We start from the raw sequence: 27,727 nt of genomic DNA on the forward strand, positions 1-27,727 counted from the left end.
TCGCCATCGATGCAAGTGGCGCTCTGGAGGGGAACATTTTAAGCGCTTTCCAAGTGCGACCAGCAGGGAAGGGGAAACCTACTGGCGTGTCCCCCGCTCCCCCCGGCCTTCCAGCGGTGCGACGGGGCGGGCAGGTCACGCTTTGCACCAGGTGCACCCCGGCGGGAGCTCCGTTCACCGCGGGAGGCGGCAGCGCCGGGGGGGCTGCCCGTGTCCCTCCAGCCCGGGAGGGAGCGGAGTGGGGAGGTCCCTCCTCCCCACCACCCTCTGCCCCTCCTGCCGCCACAGGCCCCTCCTCCCCTGCCCGCCTCGCCCGCCTCACACATGTGCCCGCACCCACTGGCGGGGCGCGCCGTCGGGGCGGGCGGATGCCACCGCCTCCCCGGCACCGCGCGTCGCGCCATCCGTGTCCCCCACCAGCACGGCGCTGCGCATCCCTCGGGCGCGGAAAGCCGCTGGCCGCGCTGACGCCGCTGCGCGCCATGGCTGTTGCCTACCTGCTGGGCAACGGCTCCGCGCCTCTCCTCGCCGGCGCCCTGGAGGTTCCTTTCGCCACCAATGCCTCCGTCGCCTGCCGCCCCGCCGTGCCGCCCTGCGCGGCCGCACCGCCGGGCGCCTGGGGCAACGCCTCGGCGGCAGCGGCGGTGGCGGGCTGGAACCGCTCCGAGGCCTGCGGCGGCCTCAACGGCAGCGCGGGCGGCGGCGGGCCCTGCGCGCCCGCGGGCGGCGGCCCCTCCATGGTCACGGCTATCGCCATCATGGCCCTTTACTCCGTGGTCTGCGTCGTGGGGCTCTTTGGCAACTTCTTGGTCATGTATGTCATCATCAGGTGAGTGCCGCCCCGCCTTGCCCTGCCCCACAGACAACGGCCGCTGCCGTCGGGGCGGACGCCCGGCTGCGGGAGCCGGGCTGCGGGCTGGTGTCCCGACGGGGGACACTGCGATCCGTCTCCGGCAGGCAGCGCACTGAGGGGCGCGCAGGGGCTCCCACCTCCGCGAGGAAGGGGAGGAGGCTTTTGAGAAAGCGCCGAAACGGGTGATCGGGAAGAGAAACTTGTGGTAGGGCCGTGAGGACCGGCCGGGCTGGGCGGTTTGTCAGAAACCGGTGCGGATCCGGGGATGCTCTGCGGACCGTCCGTGCTGCAGCACCCTTGGGAGCTGCTCTGGCCAACGAGGCCTGAATCCCACACTTGCCCGCTGAGGAGGGAGAATTTAAAGGGACTTCAGCCACTGCCTATGAGCGTATGAGCGTGTGCGCACACGGACACCCGACACACATCCACACGTCTTTCCCCCCACTTCTCCCAAACGCGCAAAAGAAATGTAGATGGCATTTCGGGTAAAAGCTTCTCTCTGGCCAGATTTATAGATTTCCTGCTATATTCATATACATTTCTATATGTATATGTACATGCATGCGAATGCGTGTGTATAAGTGCGTCAGGATCTCAGCCACTATGCGTAATCCCGGCTTCCCGGCGATGCTGCAGCACCTTTCGCAGCTTTCCCGCACTCAAGCCCACCCGGGCTTTTACAGGTCACTGACAACCGTATCTTTCACGCACGATAAATCCCACGCCCGTAAATCGGCGCAGAGCGGGTAAGAGCAGGAATCAACGGTCTCCTTTGCCCGCCCGAGAGCGGGGTGGGCGCTTCCGTGGGGGAACACTGCCACCTCCCGGGAGCGTGGCGGCGGGACGGGGCTGAGCAAGCCACTCTTGCTCCTTGGCTGCTCGTCGTTTCCAAATCAAACATCCGCCGAACCTTGCAGAGCCCAGCAGACGCTGCTGCGGGGGTTGCCCCTGGGGCGCGCTCCCTCCCTGCTGGGGCAGCCACAGAACTTCCGTTTTTTCCAGGTCTATAAAGCGTCCCTTTTCCCTTTGAACACTGTGTTTCCCAAGGAGTCGGGGTAGCAGCCCTTGGGTAGGGGGGCCGTGGCCACAGAGAGCTGGAAGCTGGAGCAGAGGTTAGCATCGCCACCGGTGTGGCTTTGAGGTGGGTGCGGCGTGGCTTTGTGGTGGGTGCAGCACTGACGGTGCTGGCTATAAGTGAGGATAGCAGTCAAGGCAGGGTGCTGCTGCGTAGCGAAGGATGATTCCTTCTGCATGTGTTGGGGATGTCACTGCAGAACTGGTGCAGCTCATAGATCTAATGGGAACACAAGTAATGTGCATCAGTGGTTCAAACTATAGTAGCTCAGAAACCTAGTGAGTTTAACTACACTTTAGAGACTGTATTTTAAATGCACAGAGCTGGGGAAATTCTTTTCTGCCCTGTGGTTTCAGTCAGTCTGAGGCTCAAGCTATCTATGTGAAGATACAGCTGCAGAAAGGCTTCTGAACAGGGGCATGACTGCAATTGGCTGAGCCGGTGTTGAATGCATTCCACTGGGAGAAAAAACAGATGCACAATGTAGCAGAGCCAGGCTAGCTGTCCGCAGAGAAATACACCACAGATTGTCACTGGAATTATGTATTTATAACAGGCATAACCCATACTGGGTTCATATTTCTTGCATTAATTAATTGAATTACACTTGCACCACAAAGCCAAATTGAATGAGGCACTTGCATTTAGATTTCTATCTGAAGAGCACGTCTTTCCCTGATACTACAGCTTAAAAACAAAAGCCAGAAGCAACAGGAGAAAGCAAAAATATATTTTCATTTTACAGAGGAAAACATAAATAAATTAAATGGATTCTCCAAAAACCGTCCAGGAATTCTATGGCAAAGGCAGGATGAAACCCAGGTCTCCTGTGCAAGAACAGCTTTTGGTATGACAGAATTCCTTCCCAATTAATAGTATGCAGCTGTTTACCAATTTGGGATAAGAAAGAGTTCACATGTTAATGGTTGAACACAATGTGCGGTTTAAGCAACATTAAAATGCATTTCCTTTTTCTGGTTCTCTATATGTTTAGTATATCTGAACAGCATAAGGGAACTTTCTACCTGTTGCAAGCTATACTAACATGACAATATTCCCAATCATATAATATGTAGATACTAAATGATGAGCATATGCACTCAGATTCATATATCCTTGGATCCAACTACAGACAGAAGGCAAACCTTTCACTGGACTGAATCTGGCATCATATAAAACTTACCTTCTTTATCTACATCTCACACCATGCCTGCTCAGGAAGAATAAAATATCAAAGTTTGTATTCATTTTGAGAAGAATTAAGATAACTAGAAATAAATTTTTAAAGTAATATTGGTACTAGTTTGCTTTGAAAACACTAGGGGTTGGGAGGTAGGTGCTTAGATATTTGAAATGCAGTCCCTAGTCACATTTCAGAGTCTAGGCCCAGTGAAAGCAACCATGACTTCATACTTAGTGTGCTGCATGCTAATATCTCACGCTAGGCTTCTTTGGAAATATTTTAAAATAATTATTATATTATTCTTATAAACATTATTATTCTCACAACTTTTCCACATGAAGCAGATCCATGGGTTTGGAGCCAGAGCTGTGCAAGTATTTGCCTGATGTGGAACCATCACTATCAGTCTACAGTGCCACCCTGTTGTCCCAGTTGGAGCAAACAGGGATCAGAAAGCAGATATGTCCAACAAGGAGTTAAAAATGTCATTATCAATATGAAAATCAGGCTCTTCATGCAAAAGAGATCCATGGATTTCCAATTTATATACATGTTACTTCATAATTAACACATTCTCATCCACCCTCCCCAGTCTTCCAAATGGTCCTTGTTCAGCTGAATACTTTAATTCTTTAATTAATATTTATGTGTTATATCTGTAGTGTGTGAGGCTGAACCCCATGTTACTAACACTGAGCTGCTTCTTTTGTCAAGTACAAAAGAACACCTTTTGAGTGACAGCAGTACTAGTCAGGTTTTACTGCCAGCCATAAATTTCCTGCAATCTGAAAAATCTGTAGATAATTCTTATTATCTGTTTTCCTTATATGCTTTGTAGAAGTGTAAATTACTAATATGAACAGTGTTGTTATGGCTGTGTCAACAACAAATGCTACTTCTAGCTGCTGAGGAGTACAACAAGACAGTGTACAATTAGTACCATGTGGTATTGAATTAATTTACACAGTAATCTATAGGCTTTTCCAGCTTTCTCATCAAGACAGTGGGATATTAGTCACACATTAGAGTGGGAAGAAGAATACGCCCTGTGATTAAGGCAATATGCTAGAAAGCTGTAATAGATCATAGATTAGATCTTAACATCACTGGACTGGAAGAGAGGGATAGCTCTGGGAGGCTCCAGTCCTCTGTGATGCCAAGTGCCTTGGGAGGACTGTAGTTCCACCAATAGCCGCTAAAGTCACTAAAGTGATTCCTTAATTGCTTTGCTATTAATTTTGTCACATATCATAAACAAAAGGGCCTTGGGTTCTCTGTGATCCTTTGCAGCAGGAGGAAGGAAATGTCTTGTTTCATTAGTGTAAATGATTACCCTGCTTTAAAACAAACAAAACCAGGAAAATCAGTCCTCTGAAATGAAGAGATTTCTTTCTACATTTCTGAAAACTGCCTCTTCATACTGTTTTGAAAAAAAGATTGGTGACTAAAACATCATCTCATCTGGAAAGATCATGCAGTACTAAAAGCTCTGGTCATTTCAGCTCGGTTCACATTTCAGGAAAACTTTTGCTAAGTAAAATGGAATTTGGGGTGAAATTTCACTTCCAGGAATAATTGCTATCACCAGAGAAATAAATATTCTCACATGTGCACAGAAAGGGAAAAGCACAGGGTTTGAAAAGACATTACAACATATGAAGCAGGGAGAGTCTGTTTAGAGAAATTAACTGAAAATGATCACAAGCTTAGAAGTGGCTGAAACAAAGCAAGTTTGACTAAAAATGAAGGGTTCTTCTTTGCAAGGTGACATGGAGTTACAGATGCTGTGTGAAAGAAGGCCTACAGCATCTCTTGTAGCAACACAGATCAGGAAATTTAGAAACCAAGAAATGCATAAATTCATTATTTTCTTTCCATCCACAGTCACATGAACTTGTCTCCATTTGGGTGGCATTGCATGTATGAATGTGTGTCCTGTCTGTTTCACTGTCTGCAAATGAAAGGTTCCACCTCATTGCTAAGAGCTGTTACCTAAAGCTACAGGAGCCCTAACCAGTTGTGTCAATTACGAATCAATACTGCTCACCAGCACAAGGCAAAGATCTGGAGACAGAATTGAGGAAGTCAGGTTGGGCAGGAACAGCACAGAACCTGAATTAATTGAGCAGCCTAGCGAGGGGCTGATGCTCAGCATCCTGCATTACAGAAAGGCAGGTGTCTCTGTTTGCACACTGTTGTGATAGGTTTACCAACCTCTGCTAGTGGGTGAATGTTTGACTAGCAAGCTGCTCCTCTCCATCCCCCAAGGTCAGGGGAAGCAGACAGATAAAACAGCATGTATACCTTTGTATTTTCTTTTTTTTTTTTTTAAATATATCATCATAGCTATAGTCAAAATTTGTGGAAAAACACATTAGCCTGCAATGTGGGGATAACCCCCATCACCCTGAGGGTGCAGAGGTGACTGTGGGATAAGAGCGAGCAGCAGCCAGCTCTGCAGCCTGAACACTCATTTCTAAACCAGACCCTGTGCAAATCTGTGCCACCCTGTGCCCAGTCCCACTGAGCTTTTCCCCGCATGGGACAGTACGCCTGCCCCAGGAGGGCAGACCCTCCCACGCTCTGCTAGCAGCTACCCCCAGGCACCTCTGGGCAGAAAAACATCCCCTCTCACTCAGTTGCTCTTGAAACACCTGTTCTGATCCCACTGTATTTTTCCTCGAGTATCATTTTGGAAATAGTTCCCAGGAAAAATAATGTTAAACACTTCCTGATTTTTTTCAAAATGCCCTCATAGAAATAAGTAAAATTTTAACAACTTGTCATTGCTTCAGTAAAATCAGAAAATATTGTAAGCACATTGTTTGTATTATGTAATTATTAGCAAGCTAATGCCTAATGACCTAATTAGCTAGCATTATCCTGAAGTACCGCTTTATTTCCTTTTATCTTATTTTTTAAAATTATCAGGCATAACTTCTGCTGAGCACTGTTGATAAGCATTCATAATTTTTCTAGATCAGATGGTGACATATTTACAAAACTCTCAAACATAACATGATGTAAGCCCAAATGTCTCAGAATCATAGGCTAGCTTACTAACCTCTTTTCCAATCATAGCCAGCAGCCGGTTTTCAGTTGAAGAGTGGAATAAATAGGAGCATCACTGTGTGAAAATTATTCTAACAGTCTGTTAAGACTGCAGAGGGACTTTCTGAGTTGCAGTTTGCATCAGCATTGTATTCAACAGCTTTTTGTGGACATTTCTACCATGCAGTAGTCCAAAAAAAAAAATCAGAATCAAAAATAATGTTGGGAGAAAAGGTCTCAACATTACCATGTCTAAACAAAGCTATTTTGAAACAAACATTCTCTAAAGTAAAATTTCAGAATTCTGAAACATTTTTAAAGATTTTAAGTTGGCTATTTTTAAGCTTAAGTGTTCTTAGAGGGGTGTTATACAGACCCTCATTAGTGGACATTTTCCACACATTATTTATTTTCATTATGATTCCCAGTGAAAATAAGTTTTCAATCCTTGATCATTATAACAATATTAAAAAACAACAACAAAAACTGAAAGCAAGTATTTTCTGAATTGCTGTGGTTAGACTGGTCTCAAACGAAGTTGTTTTTTATAACCATCTGTGCCTTCTTTGGTTTATACCATGAAGTTAGGGTTTATTTCATTATAAGTAGGGCTGCTATCATTATCTTTCAAAGACCCTGCTCCCTTTTGGAAGTTGGCTTTTAATGATGTTTACTAGCAAGGGGTTCCACAGCTTAGCCCAACTGTGTTAAGAAGCATTCTCATTCATCTGTTTCATGATAAAAAATTCTAAATTTTATTTATACTTCCCTTTGAATTTGCATGATGAAAAAAATATAAGGATGACAGACCATAGCTAGTCAGATAACTGTGAAAGACATGAAATAGCATATTTTTTTCCTTCTTCTCACTGAGAAGTGTTCAATTATCAGCTGTAAGATCTTGTATCTCAGATCAAGAATAAACCTTCAAAACAAAAATGTTTGAATCCTTGTGTAGAATTGAACATCTCCTCCTCATTGTGTTCTATACGGCAATCCCACCTCAGAGAAGTCCCTGTCTTAAGGGGGAGCAGAGAGCAGCAGTTGGGGGATCTTTCCCTGTTTTCCTCTCGCAGAGTGCTAACCTCCAACCCTGGGATGTGCTGCCTCTATAGAAAAATCATCCAAGAAGCCAGTTTCCCATATCCTTGTCATGAGCTGATGGTCTCAGTATATCCCTCAGAGCCCCAGTTTCAGATGCAACCTCTTCCTTGTCACACGGAGACTGAATCCACATCTCCTGGTACTTTTGATCCTGTCTTCTCAAAACACGTAATCATGCTCCCTCTTTCTGTCACACCTGCCTTCATCATCGCCTGCTTTTCCCATTTTCCCTGTCATAGGCAAGTCTTCCTCCACGTTTATTCTCTCTCCACTCCTTTTTTTTCACCGCTGTTGTTCTTTGCCAGATCAAACTTGACAGCTTCACTAGAAGATCCTGATCTCTTGTATATGAGACACCATACCTTGTATACTTAGCATTACTTCAATCTGTGTGGTCTGTGGCATTGCCTTGAGACCTGTGCTGCTCCTCTGATACTCTCTCACTAGGGGGTGTTACCTCTGCTGCTCCCCATCGCACCTTTGAGGATCTCACATCTACTGCCTTCAAAGGTTTCCCTGCCAGCTTCCCTGCCAAGTTGGCGATGTTTCATGTACAGTTCTCACCTGAGGTCATCAGTCCATAGATCAGGAGGAGGGAACGAGCACCTGGAAACCAGAGAAAATAGCTGTTAACTTGTCCCTCCTAGAAAAATGTCACTGCAGTTATCATAGATGTGGTCAGTGGTTTTATTTTCAACCACACTTCCCTGAAGGCAGGAGGGGAGAAGGTTAAGTTGAAGACACCAACTGTTTTCACATCATCCCAGCAAAGCAAAAATTTCAGCAGTAAGTAAGTACCCACTGCTGCATAATGACAGTATATTTGAGTTGGCCTTTTTAGCACCATTGTTTTACTTCTGAGAGATGTGTTACACAGTAACGGTGAAAGCAGCAGCCTTTATGGAGACCCATATATGCCTCAGCATCAGGCAAACAGCGACTCAGCTAAATGTGGTTTAACAAACAGGCCAGATTAAGTCCTGCAATAATTTGGAGATATTTTTTCCCCCATTTAAATAGGCTGGAGGGAATGGAAGTGTACCAGCAGATGACAGTTTGGGCATTGGAGCATATGTGTTACTGTCATTTGTTTTTTATCATTAAGTAGCTTTTTATGGTGCCTGAGAAAAGAAAAAGGAAATAGGCTAATAGGAGTTATAAGATATCGCAACATCTTAAATGTTGGTGTGGCAAGCTGACATGTCTGTACAGACCTGTTCCTCTCTGGTTCCCCTTCCCTTTTTGGAGAAAAGAAAGAATGCATGGTATCAGCTTTATTTTATATGAATTTATACCAGGATATTATGTATATACATGTAACTTTAAAAAGGCAGGAAAATAGTAGGACAGAAATAGTAAAATAGTTACCTGTTATGACTACTGTGGTGTTTGTGTGTTCTATCTGAAGTAATCTTACTCATTAATCCTTTCAGTCAGACATGAAGAGAAAGGATCAGCCTTCCTCCCCAAAATACATGTTTATCCCAAAGAAAGAAACTTGTTTTGTTTTTCTGGAAAGAGACAGACTCATTAGTTCAAACCAAATAGTAGAAGGAAGATCTCTCTATGATTCCTTTCAATAACAAGAAAAAAAGCAAGAGGAGCCATAAAGAAAGCAACAAGTGAATGTTAGCTGAAAGCCCAACACAGTATTGTAATTCATTAAAAATGGGATGTCTTAGATGTCTTCTCAAGTCTTTTGGTGCCATATCATTCTCAAGGAGACCTGCACAGCAGTCTGAAGTAAGTTGACTCTGCCTAAAAGTCTTTCATTTGGCTCTCATGCTCCCAAAAGCTGAGGTCTGAGAGAAGTGACTAATTGGTTCTCAGTACAGGAGAAATGGCCCTGAGACGATGCTCTTCCACGAGATGTCATATGCTCTGCCTGCTTCTGCTTGGGTCCTGTAGGCAAATGGCGGTGGATTTCCACATGCCCTGTGGCAGCCCCTGATGTAAGGAAAGGACAAGCTGGGAAGTTAAAGGTGCTTGCTTCCCAAGGGAAGTAAACATTGGTGAAATTCTGGATTAGGTTCATTTGCACTACAGAGGAGAATAAAGTGGAAAAGGAACTTGGCAGTGGGAAAACAAAGTATTAGGGAGAAGAGAGGTAGCAGCTGAAGCAAGTACAGTCCAGCAGTTATCTGCCCTGTGTTCAGATCCACATTCAACACATACATTCAGTTCCCTCAGAAAACAGACATCCCCTTGCTGCTGTGTAAGGAGATGAGGTGAAAGCTGTTCCAGCATAATGTATGTGGAGGCCTTGCAGCATTCCCCACTGAGTATGTCAAATAATGAGGCCTTGCTATTTTAGATCTAGTACACCCCCTTAGCATGTCATGCCTTAACACCTGAAGTGATACTTGGTATTTCTGTGACTGGGTCACACCATGTTGGGAGTCAAGATGCAAAGCTTTAACAGGAGGAAACAACCTCTGCCTCTGTCTTTCTTAAAGGCAGTAAAATCTTGTTCCCTTCCCCAGTTCAGCTTTTACCCCCAAACTCAGGATCAGTGCAGGAAGTAAGTGAACGTGCCTGAAAATTGCACAATTTCATTGTAACTAAGGGTGAACATTTTCTGCTATAATGTTGTACCTGCTGGAGGGTTGTTTGGTTTTTGTATTTGTTTGTTTGTTTTCCCTGAGGGCTTATTATTTTTAAATTACATTATTGTGTATGATCTTTTCAGAAAAACATACAATCAAAAGGACAAGTATATTGTTAACCATAGTATGGCACCTCCAATCTAGGTGGCCTGACTGTGTAATAATGTGTGAGCATTGTCCACAAATTTGTGGTGCTCGTACCCAGAGTTTAATTTAATGGCTTAAGGCATAAGTATTCTGAAGTATTCCTGAATAAAAGAGTCAAAGACTAAATCTTCAAGCTGATGAAGTCATATGTTCCCTGACAGGTATGTTAGGCTCATCCAGAATACATATGACTTCAAAACTTTAGCAGGTAACAGTCTGCCACAGTGCACGTTACAACTGTGGCTGAAATACAGTATGGGTCTTTCACTCTATAGAGAACAACCACCATGCAAAGAAAGAAAAAGGACAATGACATATGATGGCCATCAGTTAAGTCTACCATTTGAGACGCTTTTGCTCAAAGTTATTCTTTCCAGGATATGGTTTAGCTGAGTGACATCATTTCAGTGTCAAACATATTAACTGGATTGGCAGACAGAAGAAATTAGGGGGGGGAGGGTGGGGGGAGAGGTGGGGGAGGAGAGGGACAAGGTTCCAGACCAACCTGAGTATGACATGATGTTTGTCAAAGCTGTAAGGGTTCAGTGAAAAATTCAAGTATCTGGTATCTCAGGAAAACATGAAAAAAATCCCTCTTTCCTACTGCTTTTGAGTTACATATACAAGATGCAGCAGAACAGCTATGGAAATAAATGTTCATTTAAATTGATTCAACTAGGCATACTTCACATGTTTCAATCTTCCCACCCAAGGAGACTTCAACTAATCTAACATATGCACATAATGATTCTTCGTTTGTTTAGCGAGTAATTTATGCACAAAGAACATTAATTTGAAACACTAACCTAATCTCCTCCAGCATCAACAAGAGTTATGTCAGGTTGTCTGTATGCAAGACCTAATTGCTGGCTGTTTTTCCTTTCAGCAGCCAAACCATTTTCATGAACAACTGCTTTCTGCAATGAATCTCCTGTAATTAAGCCCGTTTTTCATATATTTTGCATTGAACTTAAAAACAGATCAGTTGAAGGAGGCTTTACCTCCAAATTAGCTTTTTGTGGACGAAAGCTTTCATGCTTTTGTGTTACTGAATGTTGTTATTACCAATCTACCATCAGCCAGCCAATTTCCTAAGTGCAAAAGACTGTTTCTGCTTTTCTCCTCACTGTTCCTATTCAGACAGGAGCAGTTTTCGAATTTGTAGTGGTACGTGTCACTGTATTAATGGGGCTAGACTTAGACCCACTGACTTCTTTGTACCAGCCTCGTGGTACAAGGATGCTATAAAACTGATCTGGTACGAAAAGGCTGATGGGTCTGGAGCAGGGTATATTTCAACAATCTACGTGGATGTAAATGGCTTATCCAAGAAGGGACAGGGTCAACACTCAGGTGGCGCAATACCAACTATGTCTATTAGGCTTAGAAAAAGTGTGATGCAAATCAAAAATGTCATGATTTTTAAAGAAAATATGTCATTGCCATGTTATTTTTTATTTACTTTTGAGAGATGGAGGCTTAAAAGAAAGGAATCTTCAAAAATTGTTGCACATGATAGGCGCACACTAAATATTTGGAGTGGGCAGACCAGAAAGAGAGCTGTGGCGCGTCTTGCAGAAAGGGAAGTAGAAGCAGGCTCACATCTTTCTTGTCACGTGTCTGTAAGGTGGAAGGGAAGATGCTCATGGCTCCTGCTCTAGATGCTCTTACACATTGTGCAACTGAGCTGGGGGTCTCTGTAGGTTAGTTTCATGAACCACCTTTTATTTCATTTGCAAACAATGAGTGCCCCATTGGCTGCCAGTTGAAGAGGTCATTTTGAGACTTTCTATTTATCCTTGAGTACTAGGAACTCGGTGATTACCTGAGAAGGGTTCTCATGATTTTCTGTATTACTTTTTCTTATTCCAAGAAATCCCAGTTGAGTGGACCTCTACAGATCAGATCTTCACTCTTCAAGTATATTTTAAAGCTTTGTCAGATCGAAGATAGAGGCAAGACTGAGTTTGCCCTACAGAATTAGACAGACATAAATGATATTCCTACTGTTGTAAATCTGATATATCTTCTGCTAGTACAAAAACATGCTCCATAAACAGATATTTTATGATATAAGACCTACAATGAGGAGATAGAAAGGGCATATTAGTGAGTGTCAGTATTATAATGAGCATGATTAGTCTGAATATGTATCAAGATAAATGTACACAAAATAACTGAACCATCATGTTGTTCTATTAGTCTTTCATTGCAGAGCTGTAAAAATAGAAATAATGTTGCCCAAAGCCAACTTTTGTCTTCAATTGTCATCCAAAGTTTAATACATTTAGTATTTCGGATGCTGAAATGTCAATGTACTCTAAATATCAGCATTCAGATTTTTATGGCTTTGCATTTAAGACTCTTTCGTTACACACCTGCTCATTTCTAGGTTCCCTAGTGGCCTTGAGTGGAAGTGCAAAAGCAGTTATCTGTTAGAAGATTGCTTTTAAATCCAATACTTTTGGTATTATAAGCCATACAGATATCCTGTGACTTTAATTACATATAAAATCCAGTCCCTCTGAAGTATGGAAATCTCATCACATATACCTCTATGTCTTGATGATGGAAATGTTTGTGCTGCTTATTCAAATAGGTAGACCAATACCGTAGTGAAAGATATAGTAATGGCTAAGATCAAGGCTTTGAAGAGCTGCATTTTGAGGGACTGTTATTTTTCCTGCTGTTAAAATTGCTGTTAATCAATTGGTTTAGTATTTATTTGTTCATACCAAAAAAATAATCCTGGCGACACCGATAATCTACGTATTTTGAAAAAGACATGTTTAACAAAATGTACCTCTTAGAAATAAGCCCTTTATAAAATCTTAAATATTCTATGCCATAGAATTCACTGAAAAGAATCATGTAGATTTCAATAGGCTTCTGTTGATTAGGCAATTGTGGAGGTAAATACTTTCTACCACCACAAAAGCTCTGCTTTCTTTTTTTTTTTTTTTTTTTTTAAGAACAAAGTGATTAGAAATATACAAATTTCAGAGTATATCAAGCAAAATCTTTCATTAATAGTCCATTAAATGAAATAAGTCCCAGAACTTTGAAGCATAAGCTGACAAGGAAAGCAAGATAGCAGAGCTGAAAAATGTGTAGTGTTTAGGTGGGATAAGGCCTGTGCCAGTTTCAGCAGAGAACCTTTATTCCATTTATTCAGAGCATTTCTCTGTTCATTTTCTGGTATGTCAACCTAAGAGTCATGTATTGGTTGATGGTTGGTTTTTTTTGCTTTTTTTTCTGTATGAAGTATTCCCTTTAAATCATCAGAATGGCTTTAATCGCTGATTAAAAAAAAAAAAAAAAAAATCATTATCTGGTCTCCAGACAGAACTGTGCCAGAACTGTATGCCCAGGTGGCCGAGGAGGCCAACAGCATCCTGGCTTGTATCACGAATAGCGTGCCCAGCAGGACTAAGGAAGTGATTGTTCCACTGTACTCAGCCCCACCTCGAATCCTATGTTCAGTTTTGGTCCCCTCACTACAAGAAAGACATTGAGGCACTGCAGGGTATCCAAAGAAGAGCAACAAAGCTGGTGAGAGGTCTGGAGGACAAGTCTTATGAGGAGGGGCTGAGGGAACTGGGGCTGTTTAGTCTGGAGAAAAGGAAGCTGAGGGAAGACATTATTGCTCAATACAAATACCTGAAAGGAGGTTGTAGCATGGATGGTGTTGGTCTCTTCTTCCAAGTAGCAAGCGATAGGACAAGTGGAAGTGGCCTCAAGTTGTGCAAGGGAAGGTTCAGACTGGATTAGGAAAAAAAATTTCATGAAAAGGGTTGTCAGGCATTGGAACAGGCTGCTCAGGGAAGTAGTTGAATCACCATCCTGGGAGGGGTTTAAAAGACATGTAGATGAGGTTCTTAGGGACATGGTTTAGTGCCAGTGTTAGGTTAACAGTTAGACTCAATGATCTTGATGGTCTCTTCCAACCAAAGTGATTCTATGATTCTATGATGGCAGCAGCACTGAGCAGCACACCTAAGCATGGCTTCTTGTCCAGCCATAAAGGTAGGACAATCACCTCAGAACTGACTAGGGATCAGCAGCCTGGCTGAGGGCACAGGATCATCATCACCTTTCCTTGTCTGTGCAGAACTGAGAGCCACTGTCCCTCTGCTGCTGTTGCTGCCTGAGCAGACCAGACTGGAGCAAGCTGGAGATGTCTGCTCATTATGCAATCAAACCTCCAGGTTAGGTCTCTGGACAGAACGTTAGCTAGTCCTGGATCTGTTTTCAGACCCGTGGGAAAGACATTAGTTTTTGATGAACAACAAGAGACATGGCAAAAGGAGGGCCTAGTACAACATTTTCATTCTGGATAATAGTAAAGTCGATATAAAAATGCTGTTAATTTCATTCTCCTCTGCAAGATTCTCCAGCAAATTGCCTAGAAAATATTTTCTTCTCCCTCCAAACTTTTCTTAGAGCTGCATCTTATTGTGTACCTCTCCCACACTACAATCCTGTGCATTTTCCTGAATAATTCCCAGCAGATAGAGGCATGGATGCTTGCAGCATCTACCTCCTCCTTAGTGTTACAATCTCTTGGTTAAATGGAGTGTTCCTGTAAGAAAAGTTTTTTAGGGTACTTTCAGAATATAGGTTTTATTTAAAACTTGGAAGTATCATACTCAGGTCATACTTTCTCAAGACAACAGTCAAGAGCGAGCTTGGATCTACGTGAAAATATTAAAAAAAAAAAAAAATCCTGAATTGAAATTAGGGTTGTTAGTGGCTCCTCATACACAGCGCTACAAAATGAGAGAACAAAGCCAGCACATACTTCTTCAGATGTTCATCATAAAAGCTATCTAGATGCATTCAGCAAGAAATCTACATTTCTCCAGACCGTACCAAAATGTGTGTTCCCTATAGAGCTCTGTCACCTGTTTTCTGCAAGTGAATCGTGTTCTGAGACATCAAAGTCAGAGAGAAAAACATTAAATACTACATTTTACACTTTGTCTTCCCTGACAGGTTGCCTGTAAAATCCTTTTAAATGGGCTATTCATCTTGCAAATCACTCCATAAATTGTAAAATATTTGATCAAACAGTGCACTTGTTACTCTGCAGAAACAGAATGGAGTTTTATCAAAAGAGCAAACCATCTGTCTCTCCAAAAGCCAGGCAGCCACAGCACCCAGCAACCTCGGCAGCAAGCAGGACAGCAGGGCAAGATAGCCAGAAACGTTATTTAGAGTGAAATAGTCATTGTACCACTGCAAAAAGAAAGCGTGCTCATGAACAGTGGATCTCAAGTGCTGCTCAGCTGACACAAGGAGTTGCAGCTGTAAATGTCTCTTCACAAAAGTTGATGAAACTATGGAGCAATTTGGACTCTACCTTTAGCAATGCAAACACAAATTAAAACGTAAAAAGCTCCCCCCTGTTCAGCTGTGATTGAAGTGTGACATATTCAAAATTTAGACACTGGGGTTTGGGTAGTTAGTGCCAGAGACTTAGCCAGAGGAAAGTGCAAAGGAGTTTGAAGACCCTTTTGCTGAAATAGGCACTATGAGACAGAGCATGAATTCCCACCTCAAGCAACAGGGCTGCAGCATCCACCCAGGGTGCTGATTCTATTGATACGCTCAGTGCATCTGGTCAATAGCATCTGTGTTCTCATTCAGTTGGAAAAACCATCTGTCCAGCCCGTATAGGACACCAAGATTAGTAAAGCAATGTAATAACCATCGTTACAAATCATTTTTGAATTCTATAATTATAAACAAATGAGAAAATCTTAAAAGCCTGAGTTTTAGACATAGTGGCTTTGATAATTGCACTAATCATTTATGTACTTATTCCCTGAGGAATTGCGTCTTTACTACTCCACAACCTACAAATGAGTTTCCAATTTCCATAGACTGCAATTCTGATACTTGACGTGAAGTCAGCAGATGCAGAAAATGTGTCCATTCAATGCAGAGTCTGATATGTATAAACACAATTTTTTCAAATTATTTCTCAGTTCTTTAGCATCTATAATATTGTTTCGTCTATGTGTATCCTTTCTCTCTGCACAAATTAAATTAGTCTTTTCTTTCTTCCACCATTTAACTAATGTCTTACTGAACTACAAACACTACTATAGATAAACCATAGCAAGATCATTTGGTTAAAAGCAGAAAATACGATCTTTTATAACATCTAGCACATCTAGTTTCTAATACATGGCACGCTGGACTCAGTTTTGTTTAACACTGTCAGTTGTGATCATTCACATGTTTTGCTGATTTTTTTCTAGGTACACGAAAATGAAGACTGCCACCAATATCTATATTTTCAATCTTGCATTGGCAGATGCCCTCGCAACAAGTACTCTGCCATTCCAGAGTGTGAATTACTTGATGGGAACATGGCCATTTGGTACAATCCTTTGTAAGATCGTTATATCCATAGACTACTACAATATGTTCACCAGTATCTTTACACTCTGCACCATGAGTGTGGATCGCTATGTAGCTGTTTGCCACCCAGTTAAGGCCCTTGATTTCCGTACCCCCAGAAATGCCAAAATTGTCAATGTCTGCAACTGGATTCTTTCGTCTGCCATTGGCCTGCCAGTTATGTTCATGGCAACTACTAAATACAGACATGGTAAGTCTGGCTTTCATTCCTAAATTGAATGTTTTCATGTTTAAACTCCTTTCTGCATTGTTCCACTCTACTGTAGAGGCGTTGAATTAACTTCTGACCTCCAGGTGTCAGTGCAGATGAGCCCTTCGACAGTTTTGTGTCTGGCTGTAGTTGACGACACAGCACTGAACATGTTCTGTCTTCTACAACAGGCAGCTCCAGCTCCTTCTGTAGATCCCTGTGAGTCTTGCTGCCCCATACAGTTACTGTAGTGGTTGGAAGAGCATCTGTGACTGCCTACCTTCTGTGGGGTGCTTATGCACTCTCCTACAGCACAGAAGCCTGTGCTTTTTACTTAGGATATTCCCACAGAAGCTGGCAGTCATAGATATTTTGTATCTAATTTGGCAAGACATGATGCAGAGCACGATGCTCAAAGATCTTCCATGAAGCGATAGCATCTCAACATCCAAACCCTCCTTTGTGCACCCCTCCTTTGTGCACAATTAATGTGTCATGTCATCTCTTTTTTTTTTTTTTTTGGCCAGATTTTATACTGAAAGTGAAAATTAGTCAAAGTTTAAGCATTTATGACAATTCAGCTGTTTTTCTTGTCCAATATATGTGCAATTCCAAGTCATAAAATGCCAAAGAAAACACATCACTTCCGTTTTGTTTTTTTAACTGACACTTCATGCATGTTTTTCAGCCCTGGGTGCTATCAGTGTTTTTACTGATGCCAGGTCCCAGGTTGCTTCATTTTAGCTGTTTATTTAGTAAATCTTAACACATTTGCCTGTGCTTTCAAAAAATAAAGGTTTGAAGAAAAGCACGTGAAAAACTGAACCACTTGTTCTTCTCTGCTGTTTTCTTTTTTCTCTAGGCTCCATTGACTGCACACTTACATTCTCCCACCCTGCTTGGTACTGGGAGAACCTCCTGAAAATCTGTGTGTTCATCTTTGCCTTCATCATGCCAGTCCTGATCATTACCGTGTGCTATGGGCTGATGATTTTACGCCTAAAGAGTGTTCGCATGTTATCTGGCTCCAAAGAGAAGGACAGGAACCTGCGGAGAATCACAAGGATGGTTCTTGTGGTGGTGGCAGTGTTTATTGTCTGCTGGACTCCCATCCACATTTATGTCATCATTAAAGCCCTGGTCAACATCCCAGAAACTACTTTCCAGACTGTCTCCTGGCACTTCTGTATTGCTCTAGGGTATACAAATAGCTGCCTTAATCCAGTCCTTTATGCATTTCTAGATGAGAATTTCAAAAGGTGTTTCAGAGAGTTCTGCATCCCCACTTCCTCAACCATTGAGCAGCAAAACTCCACCCGAGTCCGACAAAACACTCGTGACCATGCTTCCACTGCCAACACTGTGGACAGGACTAACCATCAGGTATGACTAGCAGTGGAGATGTCATCTCTGGATCCAGGCCTCCCACTTGGAGATGACATGTATTCTGAATTTACAGTTTATACTGATTTGTAGCTTTTTGAAGATCTAAACATCCTCAAGGTTATATTTGAAACAGGTGCATGCATACACAGAGACCCCAGTCCTGCATGATGCTAGTTGTTCTGTCCTCTAGTTGATGTTCAGAAGCTGAGGGCTTTCAGAGGTACCTTGTATGATTGGGTCCAGCATGCATGCATATACAAAGTGAATAAAACAGTGTTTTATTTGCAGAATGTTTACAACAGATGACTGCTTTACAACTGGCTAGGGAATAATCACAGATTTCTCTATTTATACTCTTTGTCTGCTTAGGGAGACAGGAATGGGCCAGAATATATGTCTCTCTATTTCTTCTGTTATGAGAGTGAATAAAAAAGAGAAGAAACTGTGTTTGTACACTTTTGGTTGATGTATAAAGAAGGCCTACCTGGCCTTGTTTGTCCTGGAACACATGCAAGAAGCAGACAAAGTCCTGTCTACACGCAGTTCTTGTATCAGATAATTATCTGTGTTAGCTAGAGTGGGTCTTGAGATATATATAAACACATATAAATATGTATATGCACATGTTTAGAATAGAATAGAATAGAATAGAATAGAATAGAATAGAATAGAATAGAATAGAATAGAATAGAATAGAATAGAATAGAATAGAATAGAATAGAATAGAATAGAATAGAATAGAATATTTCAGTTGGAAGGGACCTACAATGATCAGCTAGTCCAACTATTAAGGAGTATTGTGCCATTTTGTAATTTATTAGTAAGGTATACTGACAATATACCTTTTCCATGTAGAAAAAGCCTTTGAGAAGTAGGAATTTTATGGCACAGCAGATACCAAGAGAGATTTCTTTTAATTCAGGCTAATTTTTCTTATCTTTTGCGAAGAAGCTATTTTGTTACTTGTTCAACATCCATGTTACTGTGATTATTCCTGCAATCAACATCCCTCAGTTAACACCAAACAAAAGATGAAGGCAATCTTAACATTCATGAAAGTAATTCATGCTCATCACAAGTGCTAAAAAAATCCTGAGTCACCTTTGTAATTCATTAAAAAGAAGAACAAAAGGCACAAGCTTAGTTCATTCCTTGACACATCACCTTTCAGCAATATATTATACTTAGATTGCTCCTGCTTCAATTTCTGACTGCTGCCGCTTCAGCCATAAGCCAGCTGCCTTCTTAAGGGGCACAAGTCAATGGCTTCCTGTGAAAGAAATCACATACCTGTCACTTGACTGCTGCCAGAAAGCCCACATTAGGACTTTACCATCTCCAAACAGACAAAATAGTCACTGCACCAGAAAAGAGGAGCAAGGAGGCTAAAGAGAGAAGGGGAAGCTTTATTAAGCATCTGCAGTTGGTGGTGTAGTTCACCAGCATCTGATTCATACATGCCAAACTGTGACCTGTGAAATCCTTTAGTACCTGCACACTTCGGTGGTAGAGCAGAACTGCCCAAACTTTGCATATGCACATACATAAAGGTATGTATATATGTGTAGCATTTACTAGGTATACCAAAAATTTAGTGGACAGATTCAGCTGTTAATAATGCATTTGTAATCCTCAGTGGAGTCAATTTTGTGCATATGTCTGACAACAGGATTGTATCTATATCTAGTACAATTCCAGCTTTTTACAGTGCAGTGTGTATGCACACATTTTCTACATTTAATTATGCTTCTTTGTATTATTTTTAGGAGAGCCGTAACCTTCTAAACTTTTAGCCTTAGCAAAGATTGATGTGGTACTTACTGCCTAGAGGCTGAGTGAAATAAAGTCTATTTCTCCTGGCACTGGGCAAACACAGAATCAAAGATGATCCTTCCCACAAAGGTCTTTTAACCTACACTAACAAGTGAGAGAGCCAGATGAGGCAGGGGTAGACCAAGCCAGTTAAGTGAGGTGTATAGAGGCAATAAGGAGGAAGCTGGTCTCACAGGTGGGTTCTTGATTGGTTGGTTTCCTTCCATTTGGGTAATAGTGATGGAATTAGTTAAGAGATAAAGCACATATAAAGAGAAGTGAAGGGGTAGATGCTGAAGGGAAAAGGAGATGAGAGGAAGAGTGCAGACCAGAAAAGAAAATATCAGGAGTGATGTCCGAGTGAGGCAGTAAGGAAGGGAACTGAAGCCAAGAGCCAATATACATGGAACAAAAAAAGTATATGCAGAACTGTAAGAAATGGTGTGACTACCCAGCTTTGACTACTTCTGTAGCTCTTCCTAGGAAGTAGCCAGCAGTCCTCCCCAGGACTGGGGAGAAGACGACAACATTTGGAAGCTCATGTCCTTATAGATGTGTGAATAGGTCTCTTTGCATGGTCTGGTATTTGAAAGAGCTTGAAGTGGCCATAAATGGGCCAAATTTCACTTCCCTCACCACCATCCCTGCAGTCCTTGTTTTGGCTGCTGCTGCCAGTTTATTTCTGCAGGATGTGCTCACTGGATGCTGACCTGAGCCTTCTCACTGCTGCACTCCCTGGATTACAGCACACCAGCTATCAGGGGCAGGCTTTCTCACTCTCCACAAAGTCTATAAAATACATTCACAGCAAGTCATGTTCAAACTTTTTTTTTTTATTATTTTCCCAGGAAACATTTCTGTAAAAGACAACATTTTCTTTGTCTGCTACTATCAGAATGACAGACAATGTTGTAGGACTAACCTACACTAAAAAGGTTCTCTGGGGTACTATTTGCAAGGGTAACATCTATTATTATTATTATCATTATTATTATTTTAAACACAAAAAGTCCTAGGGTGAATGCAATTTTTTCTCTCAGAAAAGAAACAAAAAAAAGAACAAAAAGAAAGAAAAAACCACCACTGTTCAAACACTGAACATTTGTAAATTCTATTGACAGGGCATCCTTTTCACAGATAAATGCTTTCTGTACAAGAAAGTCTAGTTAGTTTATCTGTATTGATCTAAGTATACAGACAAGCTCTTTCTTGTATAGACAAGGCCTTGGAGAGCATTTGGTACAAATTCTAATTGCAAGCCTTTATAGTACTTGGCACAGTTGAAGTCATTTTTGAAGAAATGGATGTTCTAAAAGTTGCTTTTTTGCCAAGCGAGAATTCTTTACTCCTGCCAAAGTTAATAAGAACAGCAAGCACTCAGTCATTCAGCAGCTTAGGGCCTCACAGTCTAAAAGCACTTAAAAATAAGCATTCACTGGTGGACTGAACAACTGTGTTTTCTATCAATGCAAAATTAGTAACAGGAAACATCACAAATACTCATTCTGAGTTAAGATACTGGCCTTTGGCCTACTCCATGTCTCCTTGGCATTATTAAAAAGATCCTGATTAAGAGTTTGATTATTATTTTATCAGCATTTACAAAAAGTGGAAGAGCTGAACAGGTTCAAAATTCCTCCAGAAATGCAGCTTATTTCAAATGCAAAGAGTAGCACCTGATCCATAACACGGATGGTGTGAGCATTTATAAAAATAGTACATGCTCGATGAAGCAACATAGTTCTTAGAGAGAGCAGACAGTGGCTAATCAGGCATCCAAAACCTAGCAATCGTGTAAGACTGAGATATTTCACATCTGTGGGGGTTGCATCCTGTGTTACAGGTTACATTTTACAAACAAAACATTTGTTCCGAAGTGAGCATGAAGTCTTGGCTCACTTTAATTTTCAAGGAGGCACATGCAATCTTGCATTTGCATGAAGAGTTAAAACAACAGTAGAAGTGATGGAATTCTGGAAAAATTGATTGCAAAGCAGAACTTCTCTCTGTATGACACAATATTGGTAGGGAATGGTAATAAAGGACAAAACGCTAGCTTTTGCAAATACTCAATCTTTTTTTTTTTATGTCATTGACATTAAGCTGATTCATAACGAAGATCTTGACAAATATTTCAAAGTAGCTTTTACTTCAGATGCACAGAGACTCTTTGCATTAATTTATCTCCTAGATTTAAATTTGAATATTTTTTTAAATTTAAAATTCATTGATAGTTATTTTTACCCGCAAAATTTGTTTTCCAAATACCTTATATTTCTATTACTATCTGCCTGTTAATAACTAAAAAATCCTAAATAATCAGAAAAATTGATTATTAATAACTATAGAAATCTGAGAAATAAAATTTGTTTCAGTGGGTTAGTTTATTTGTGACATATCTAAGTTTTTATTGCAGCCTCACCTCAATATATCCAAGCAACTAAGCAAATTATGTATAGACACGTTTTAAGGACTATTTAGTCGTCCTCTGTAACTAGGGTTTTTTTGTATTTTTAGCTTCTGATGCTTTCTCCTTAACCGCTGTGTCTAAATGCCATAATGGAAGCTGCAAATCCTTCTGATATGCTGAAAATGAAGCCTAAGATATGTCCAGTAATCAGAGGCTCTGGTATTTGTGCACAGCCCTGAAAGGTTTTCTCTTTATTGCTTGAATTGACAGCCATAGGTAGAAATAAAAAGGATATTGGAGTAAAAAAAATATATTTTTAAGGTGAAACAAGGGAAAAATGAAAGCTAGTTTCCCTTTGATTAAATAAATGAATAAAGTATTTTCTTACATTTGAATTTTCCCAGAGCTATATGACAGATATAAACAAATATGGGGAATGCTGGTGAGTCCTATACAGAAACATGACAAAAGCTGGGCAGATTCTATAACTCCAAACCTCAGCAGATTCATATTTACTTGTTTTAATAGAAAATGGTCTTTCTGTGTATTTCTAGAAAATGGACACAACTTCTTTGTAAATAATACTGTATTTCAATAATAATTATTAAGAACTGATCTCTTATAAAGACCATTTCTGTCAAGATAATAACTACATCTATGAAAAGATTGTCTAAATTCAATAGATCCTTGAAACTGGGCTTTCTTTTGTAGCTGATTTGTACTTATACCAGCCCTTAGTGAATCCTTTAGATAGCGGAGAAAACAGAATGTGTTTGTGAGACTATTTCATTAAAGCAAACAAGAATAAACTGTGGTATGAGAACCAGAACTAATTAGCTGGCTTCTATGTTTGCCTGTGTTTGTGACATTCCTTAAACTGTGAATTAGAATAAATGGGTAACAAAACATTTCAATTCTTTCCTTAATCAGAAAAAGTTCACTGGTAAAAAAGAAAAAAAAAAATAAAAATAAAAAGCTTCTATTTTATCTAATCCATAAATATAAGTGAATGTGGACTTCAAAATTCATATCTGGATCTAGGCTTCTCCAAAAGATGGAGACATTCACATTTAGGATCAGGTCAGTTTCTGGCCAAAAGGAGCTGAGGAGAAATATTCCAAATAGAGAATAAAGAAAATCCCTAAATATAGCATGTTAAATTGAAGAAGCATTTGAGTTATGTTGTGGCCTTGGAGAAAATTATCTCCAAATCAGAAGCCCAAACGGCCTCCACTCTGATGAATGTGCTTGGAAATTGAGCCAGTTAGAAAATGCACTTTCCTTTTCCCTGGCACAAAAATCCTTCCCCATGTGCGGTTACTTTCACAGGAGCACGCTCCCTGTCTTTTCTCAATCGGGCTTCACCTGTGACTCTGTTTTCCATAGCATAAACCTGTTATTCACAGTATCTCCCACTTTGTTGTCCACAGGTTCTAGTGCTGCAGAGCAACATTTGCTGGGTAGTACAAAGGGTCGCAGACTTTATGTACATGCTGGTCACTTAGCAGATTTTCCTGATGGAAACATCTGTAGTGCTATTGTGCCTCTATGCAAATGGGATGTCTGACTGACTGCTGAGAGTTGCTGGGTTGGTTTACTGATGTAAGTCCATCTCACACAGAATTTAAACTCTATTTTAGCTGCCAATCCAAAAGCTAGCCAGTGTACTGATGTGAGCATAGAAGGTATAATCTAAAATACAAACTCTTCTGCAATTACTGCAAAAGTAGTACAGGGAGGGAGTGAAATAGAATAATTTAATCATTTTGGTTGGAAGAGACCCCTAAGACCATTGAGTCCAACCATAGCCTAAGTCCAGTACTAAACCATGTCCCTAAGAGCCTCATCTATACGTCTTTTAAACACCTCCAGGGATGGTGACCCAACCACTTCCCTGGGCAGCCTGTTCCACTGTTTCACAAACCCTTATGTGAATAAATGTTTCCTAATATCCAATCTAAACCTTCCCTGGTGCAACTTGAGGCCATTTCCTCTCGTCTTATCACTTGTTACTTGGGAGAAGAGACCAACACCCTCCACGCTACAACCTCCTTTCAGGTAGTTGTAGACAGTGATAAGGTCTCCCCTCAGTCTCCTTTTCTCCAGGCTAAACAGCCCCAGTTCTCTTAGCCTCTCCTCATAAGTCTTGTCCTCCAGACACCTCACCAGCCTTGTCGCCCTCTTCTGCACTCTCTCCAGCATATTAATATCTTTCGTATAGTGAGGAGCCCAAAATCCTTCCATATTCATTAAAGGCATAGAGGGTTACCCTCTAGAAAGAGAACAGCTAGCTTGGTATTAAACTTATTCTAATTCAAATTTCAGATCTACTAACATTTCTTTGTCTTTAGAGGTCAGACATAAAACTTCTCTGTGGTCATTCCCCCTCCCTTTGTTCCTTCGTTGTAAAGGCATATTCTTGCCTTACTATCTGGTCTACCTGTTTAGCTTTATACAGCAGGACAGTAGCTGCAAATGAAAAGTATATTCCTCTTAAAAACAAAAACAAAAAACCAACCAACCAAACAAACAAACAAACCCCCACATACGTGCAAACACCACACATGAACTTGTGGGTGGGAAGAAATAGAGTAACTGTTCATTGCATTTGCAATTTCTTTCCTTTCAGTTGGAACTTCAAGAAGCTGAAACTACTCCACTGCCGTGACAGGGTCTCCTGCCGTATAGCTCTCAAAGCAATGACACACTAGTGCCACAGTGTGTCTGGGCAGTATGTGATGGGAATATGTAGGATACACTTTCCCTCAAAAAAAACACCACAGAGGAAAGTGCCTGCTTTTCCAGTCTGTCAAAAGTTGCTTCTGCAGCACTTCTACATTGCACATAACAGAAGCATGAAACTTAGCAGCAAGCAGAGCCAAGAGATATGGGAGCTTGCCAGGCTTCGGTGTTCAAAACAGTCATGTTTACCAGGACTACATACGTAAGTCTAAAACAAAGCTACTGTACCTGTAGCCATCTGACATGTTCTTGACAAGTTAAACAGGTTGGAAGCAAATATTCAAAGGCTAGACAACTATGGCTTGAAAAATGAAGGTGAGCTTTCAAGGATGGGAAATAATGGGAAATGAAGTTGTAATACTGTTGGTACTCAATTTACTCTTAAAATTTATTTGTAGAGGTGTTTTATGTGCAGGTTATTTGTGTGCTGAAGTCTCACAAGATCATCTAGAACAACATATTTGCAGTTTAAGAGGCCTTCTCTTACAAGGATTGCATGTTCCACAGTTTCAAAGGTAAATGATGTATCTCAGTGCTCATCAAGAAAAAAAAAAACAACAAACAAAGCCACAAAGACCTCCAAGCTTCATTTTCTGCTTCTATTTCTCACATTAAGAAAAAAAAAAAATCTTTAAAATCAAAACAATGGGCTATCACTTCTAAAAGAGATGAGTAAATGAAAGTATTCTGTGTTGTTATTGACTGTCAAATGATCCCCAGAACAGCAGAGACTATTAACAGAAATTACAGTGTGAGTAGAAATCCAGCGATGAGCCTGTCAGAGCTAGCACAGGCTGATGATGACTTCTCTTTTAACTAGTTTCTCAAATTTCAACTGCCCTGCCAACAACATTTCAAATTTGTAAGTCACTGACAGTCCCTACAGGAAGTACTTGGAGCTGTTAACGCATTAGGCCTTTTGTTAAAGAAAAAAAGGTTACATTTTGCTAGAAATCTATTTTTTCTTAACCAAACCCATAATACGTGTGCTTTTATAACTAATGTAATACAGTCTGCTTCTCCATTTTGTATTTGCTGCTAAAACATGTTAAGATTTATGAAAGAAACATTGTACTGTAGTAAATGCCACCTTAGCTGTTTTCTAGTAAGAAAAATAGAGCTATCCGTGTAGATAATGTGTGGTGTAATGGTATTTTCTAGCCATTGTTTGTTACTTGCTTTGTAAATAAATCATCAATAGTTAATCAGGGGAAAATGTACTTTAATGAATTTAAGAGTATTCTAAAATGCTACTCTGTGGTATAAAGTTTTGTATTTTGTTTCTGCAGGTAAAATGTATTTCTTATTTTCATTGTTAAAATCTATGTAACAATATGCTTTTCATTTGAAATCGTTTGTTTCTTCCACGGACTGTGTAATAAAGATTGAAGGCCGTATCACTGCAAGTTGTAAAATAAAGTAATACATGAGTTTCATCGCTGTGTTGTAGCTAAATATGTAGCCCTCCATATCAGCAGAATATGAAACTAGATATAGCAGAAGTGCCTTATTTTTTTCCCTCTTCTGTTGAAAAGTCCACTGTGCTGTCATAGAGATTTAATATTCAGTTTTGTATTAATTTAGCATGATCTCCTCATAGTAATCATTAAAGTTTAAAACAAAGTCATCACCGTCCTAAGAGGTGTTGCATTTAATTTTTAAACAGTATAAAATAAGCACTCGGAAGAATTTGACGTATTGTTTTGCACCACAGAAGAGTATTATTTAGATAACAAGAAGAATGTAGAATACACCAGAAATACAGACAGATTAGCATCATATGATGTCATCACTACTTGACAGGTTCTGAGATTTCAGCCATGCTCAGAAAATTGAAATACATTGAATGACTATTTGAAAAATCTTAACTGATAAATCCGATCTACATTTAATTAAACTTAAAATCATGGTTTCGTGCCTAGTCAAAAGTTCATCAGCTGTCACAGCGTTTATATAATGAATTGAAGCCATTATTTCTTTTGTACTTAGAATGGAACCAAGTTCACCAGAAAAATACTAAAACTTGGCAACAGACAGCCTAACATTTCTAGAGATATTTTAGGTTTCTACAATGCAGTAATGAATTGAGCAGCCTGAATGTAAATATTTTTAGCGTTAGTAATGTTATTATAGCTTTGATGGTCTAAGTATACGAGGAAGAAAATTTTATTAGCAAAACATTAGCAAAAATAAGTAAAATGTCTTTTGTTTTTTGATTTTGGTTTGTTTGTTTGTTTGTTTTTTCCAGAAGGCACGAATGTTAATTGGTAGTGCTTTGCAGTAAGTAGCATATTACACAACTTCTGTATCTTCACTGTAACCCTTTAATAAAAATATTCATGTTTCTTCTGTATTTGCAACATATTGTATTCAAATCCACGTTGATTAACATGTTACACCATAGCATAGCTTTAAAAAAATGCCATGCAATCAACTGATACCAATGCAATTGTCTTGCAGGTTCTCATATTAGTTATCTGACTGCTTTAAAGAATACATTCTATTTCTTTATTTTAAAAAGGGGAAATCCCAATAGTTTATTATTAAAAAAAAAAAAAAAAGGCAGAAATTAGTTTTGATCCAAACTACACACATCCCTCCTGTGCTGATAACTTGCTGTAGAGGGTCAGCTCCAGGAGCCAGCAAGCGGGAACCCACCTCGGGCTGCAGAAAGACAGGGTGAGTAGAGGGAAACTTCTCCTTCCCAGCTTCTAGCAGACAGAGGCTTTGCAGGCCCTT

General features: G+C 40.6%; 1 protein-coding gene across 1 annotated transcript; it reads left to right on the top strand.

Annotated features, from left to right (window-relative positions):
* Nucleotides 1–324: 324 nt before the first annotated feature.
* On the top strand, nt 325–27,348 carry OPRM1 (opioid receptor mu 1). The gene is given in 5 exon segments (XM_065835507.2): nt 325–402; nt 405–829; nt 16,286–16,638; nt 17,501–18,021; nt 24,876–27,348. Coding segments are annotated over 5 exon segments (1,416 nt in total). The 3' UTR covers nt 24,915–27,348.
* The last annotated feature ends 379 nt before the right edge of the window (nt 27,349–27,727 follow it).

Source organism: Patagioenas fasciata, chromosome 3 (genome assembly GCF_037038585.1).
Source record: "Patagioenas fasciata isolate bPatFas1 chromosome 3, bPatFas1.hap1, whole genome shotgun sequence".
Lineage (NCBI taxonomy): Eukaryota > Metazoa > Chordata > Aves > Columbiformes > Columbidae > Patagioenas > Patagioenas fasciata.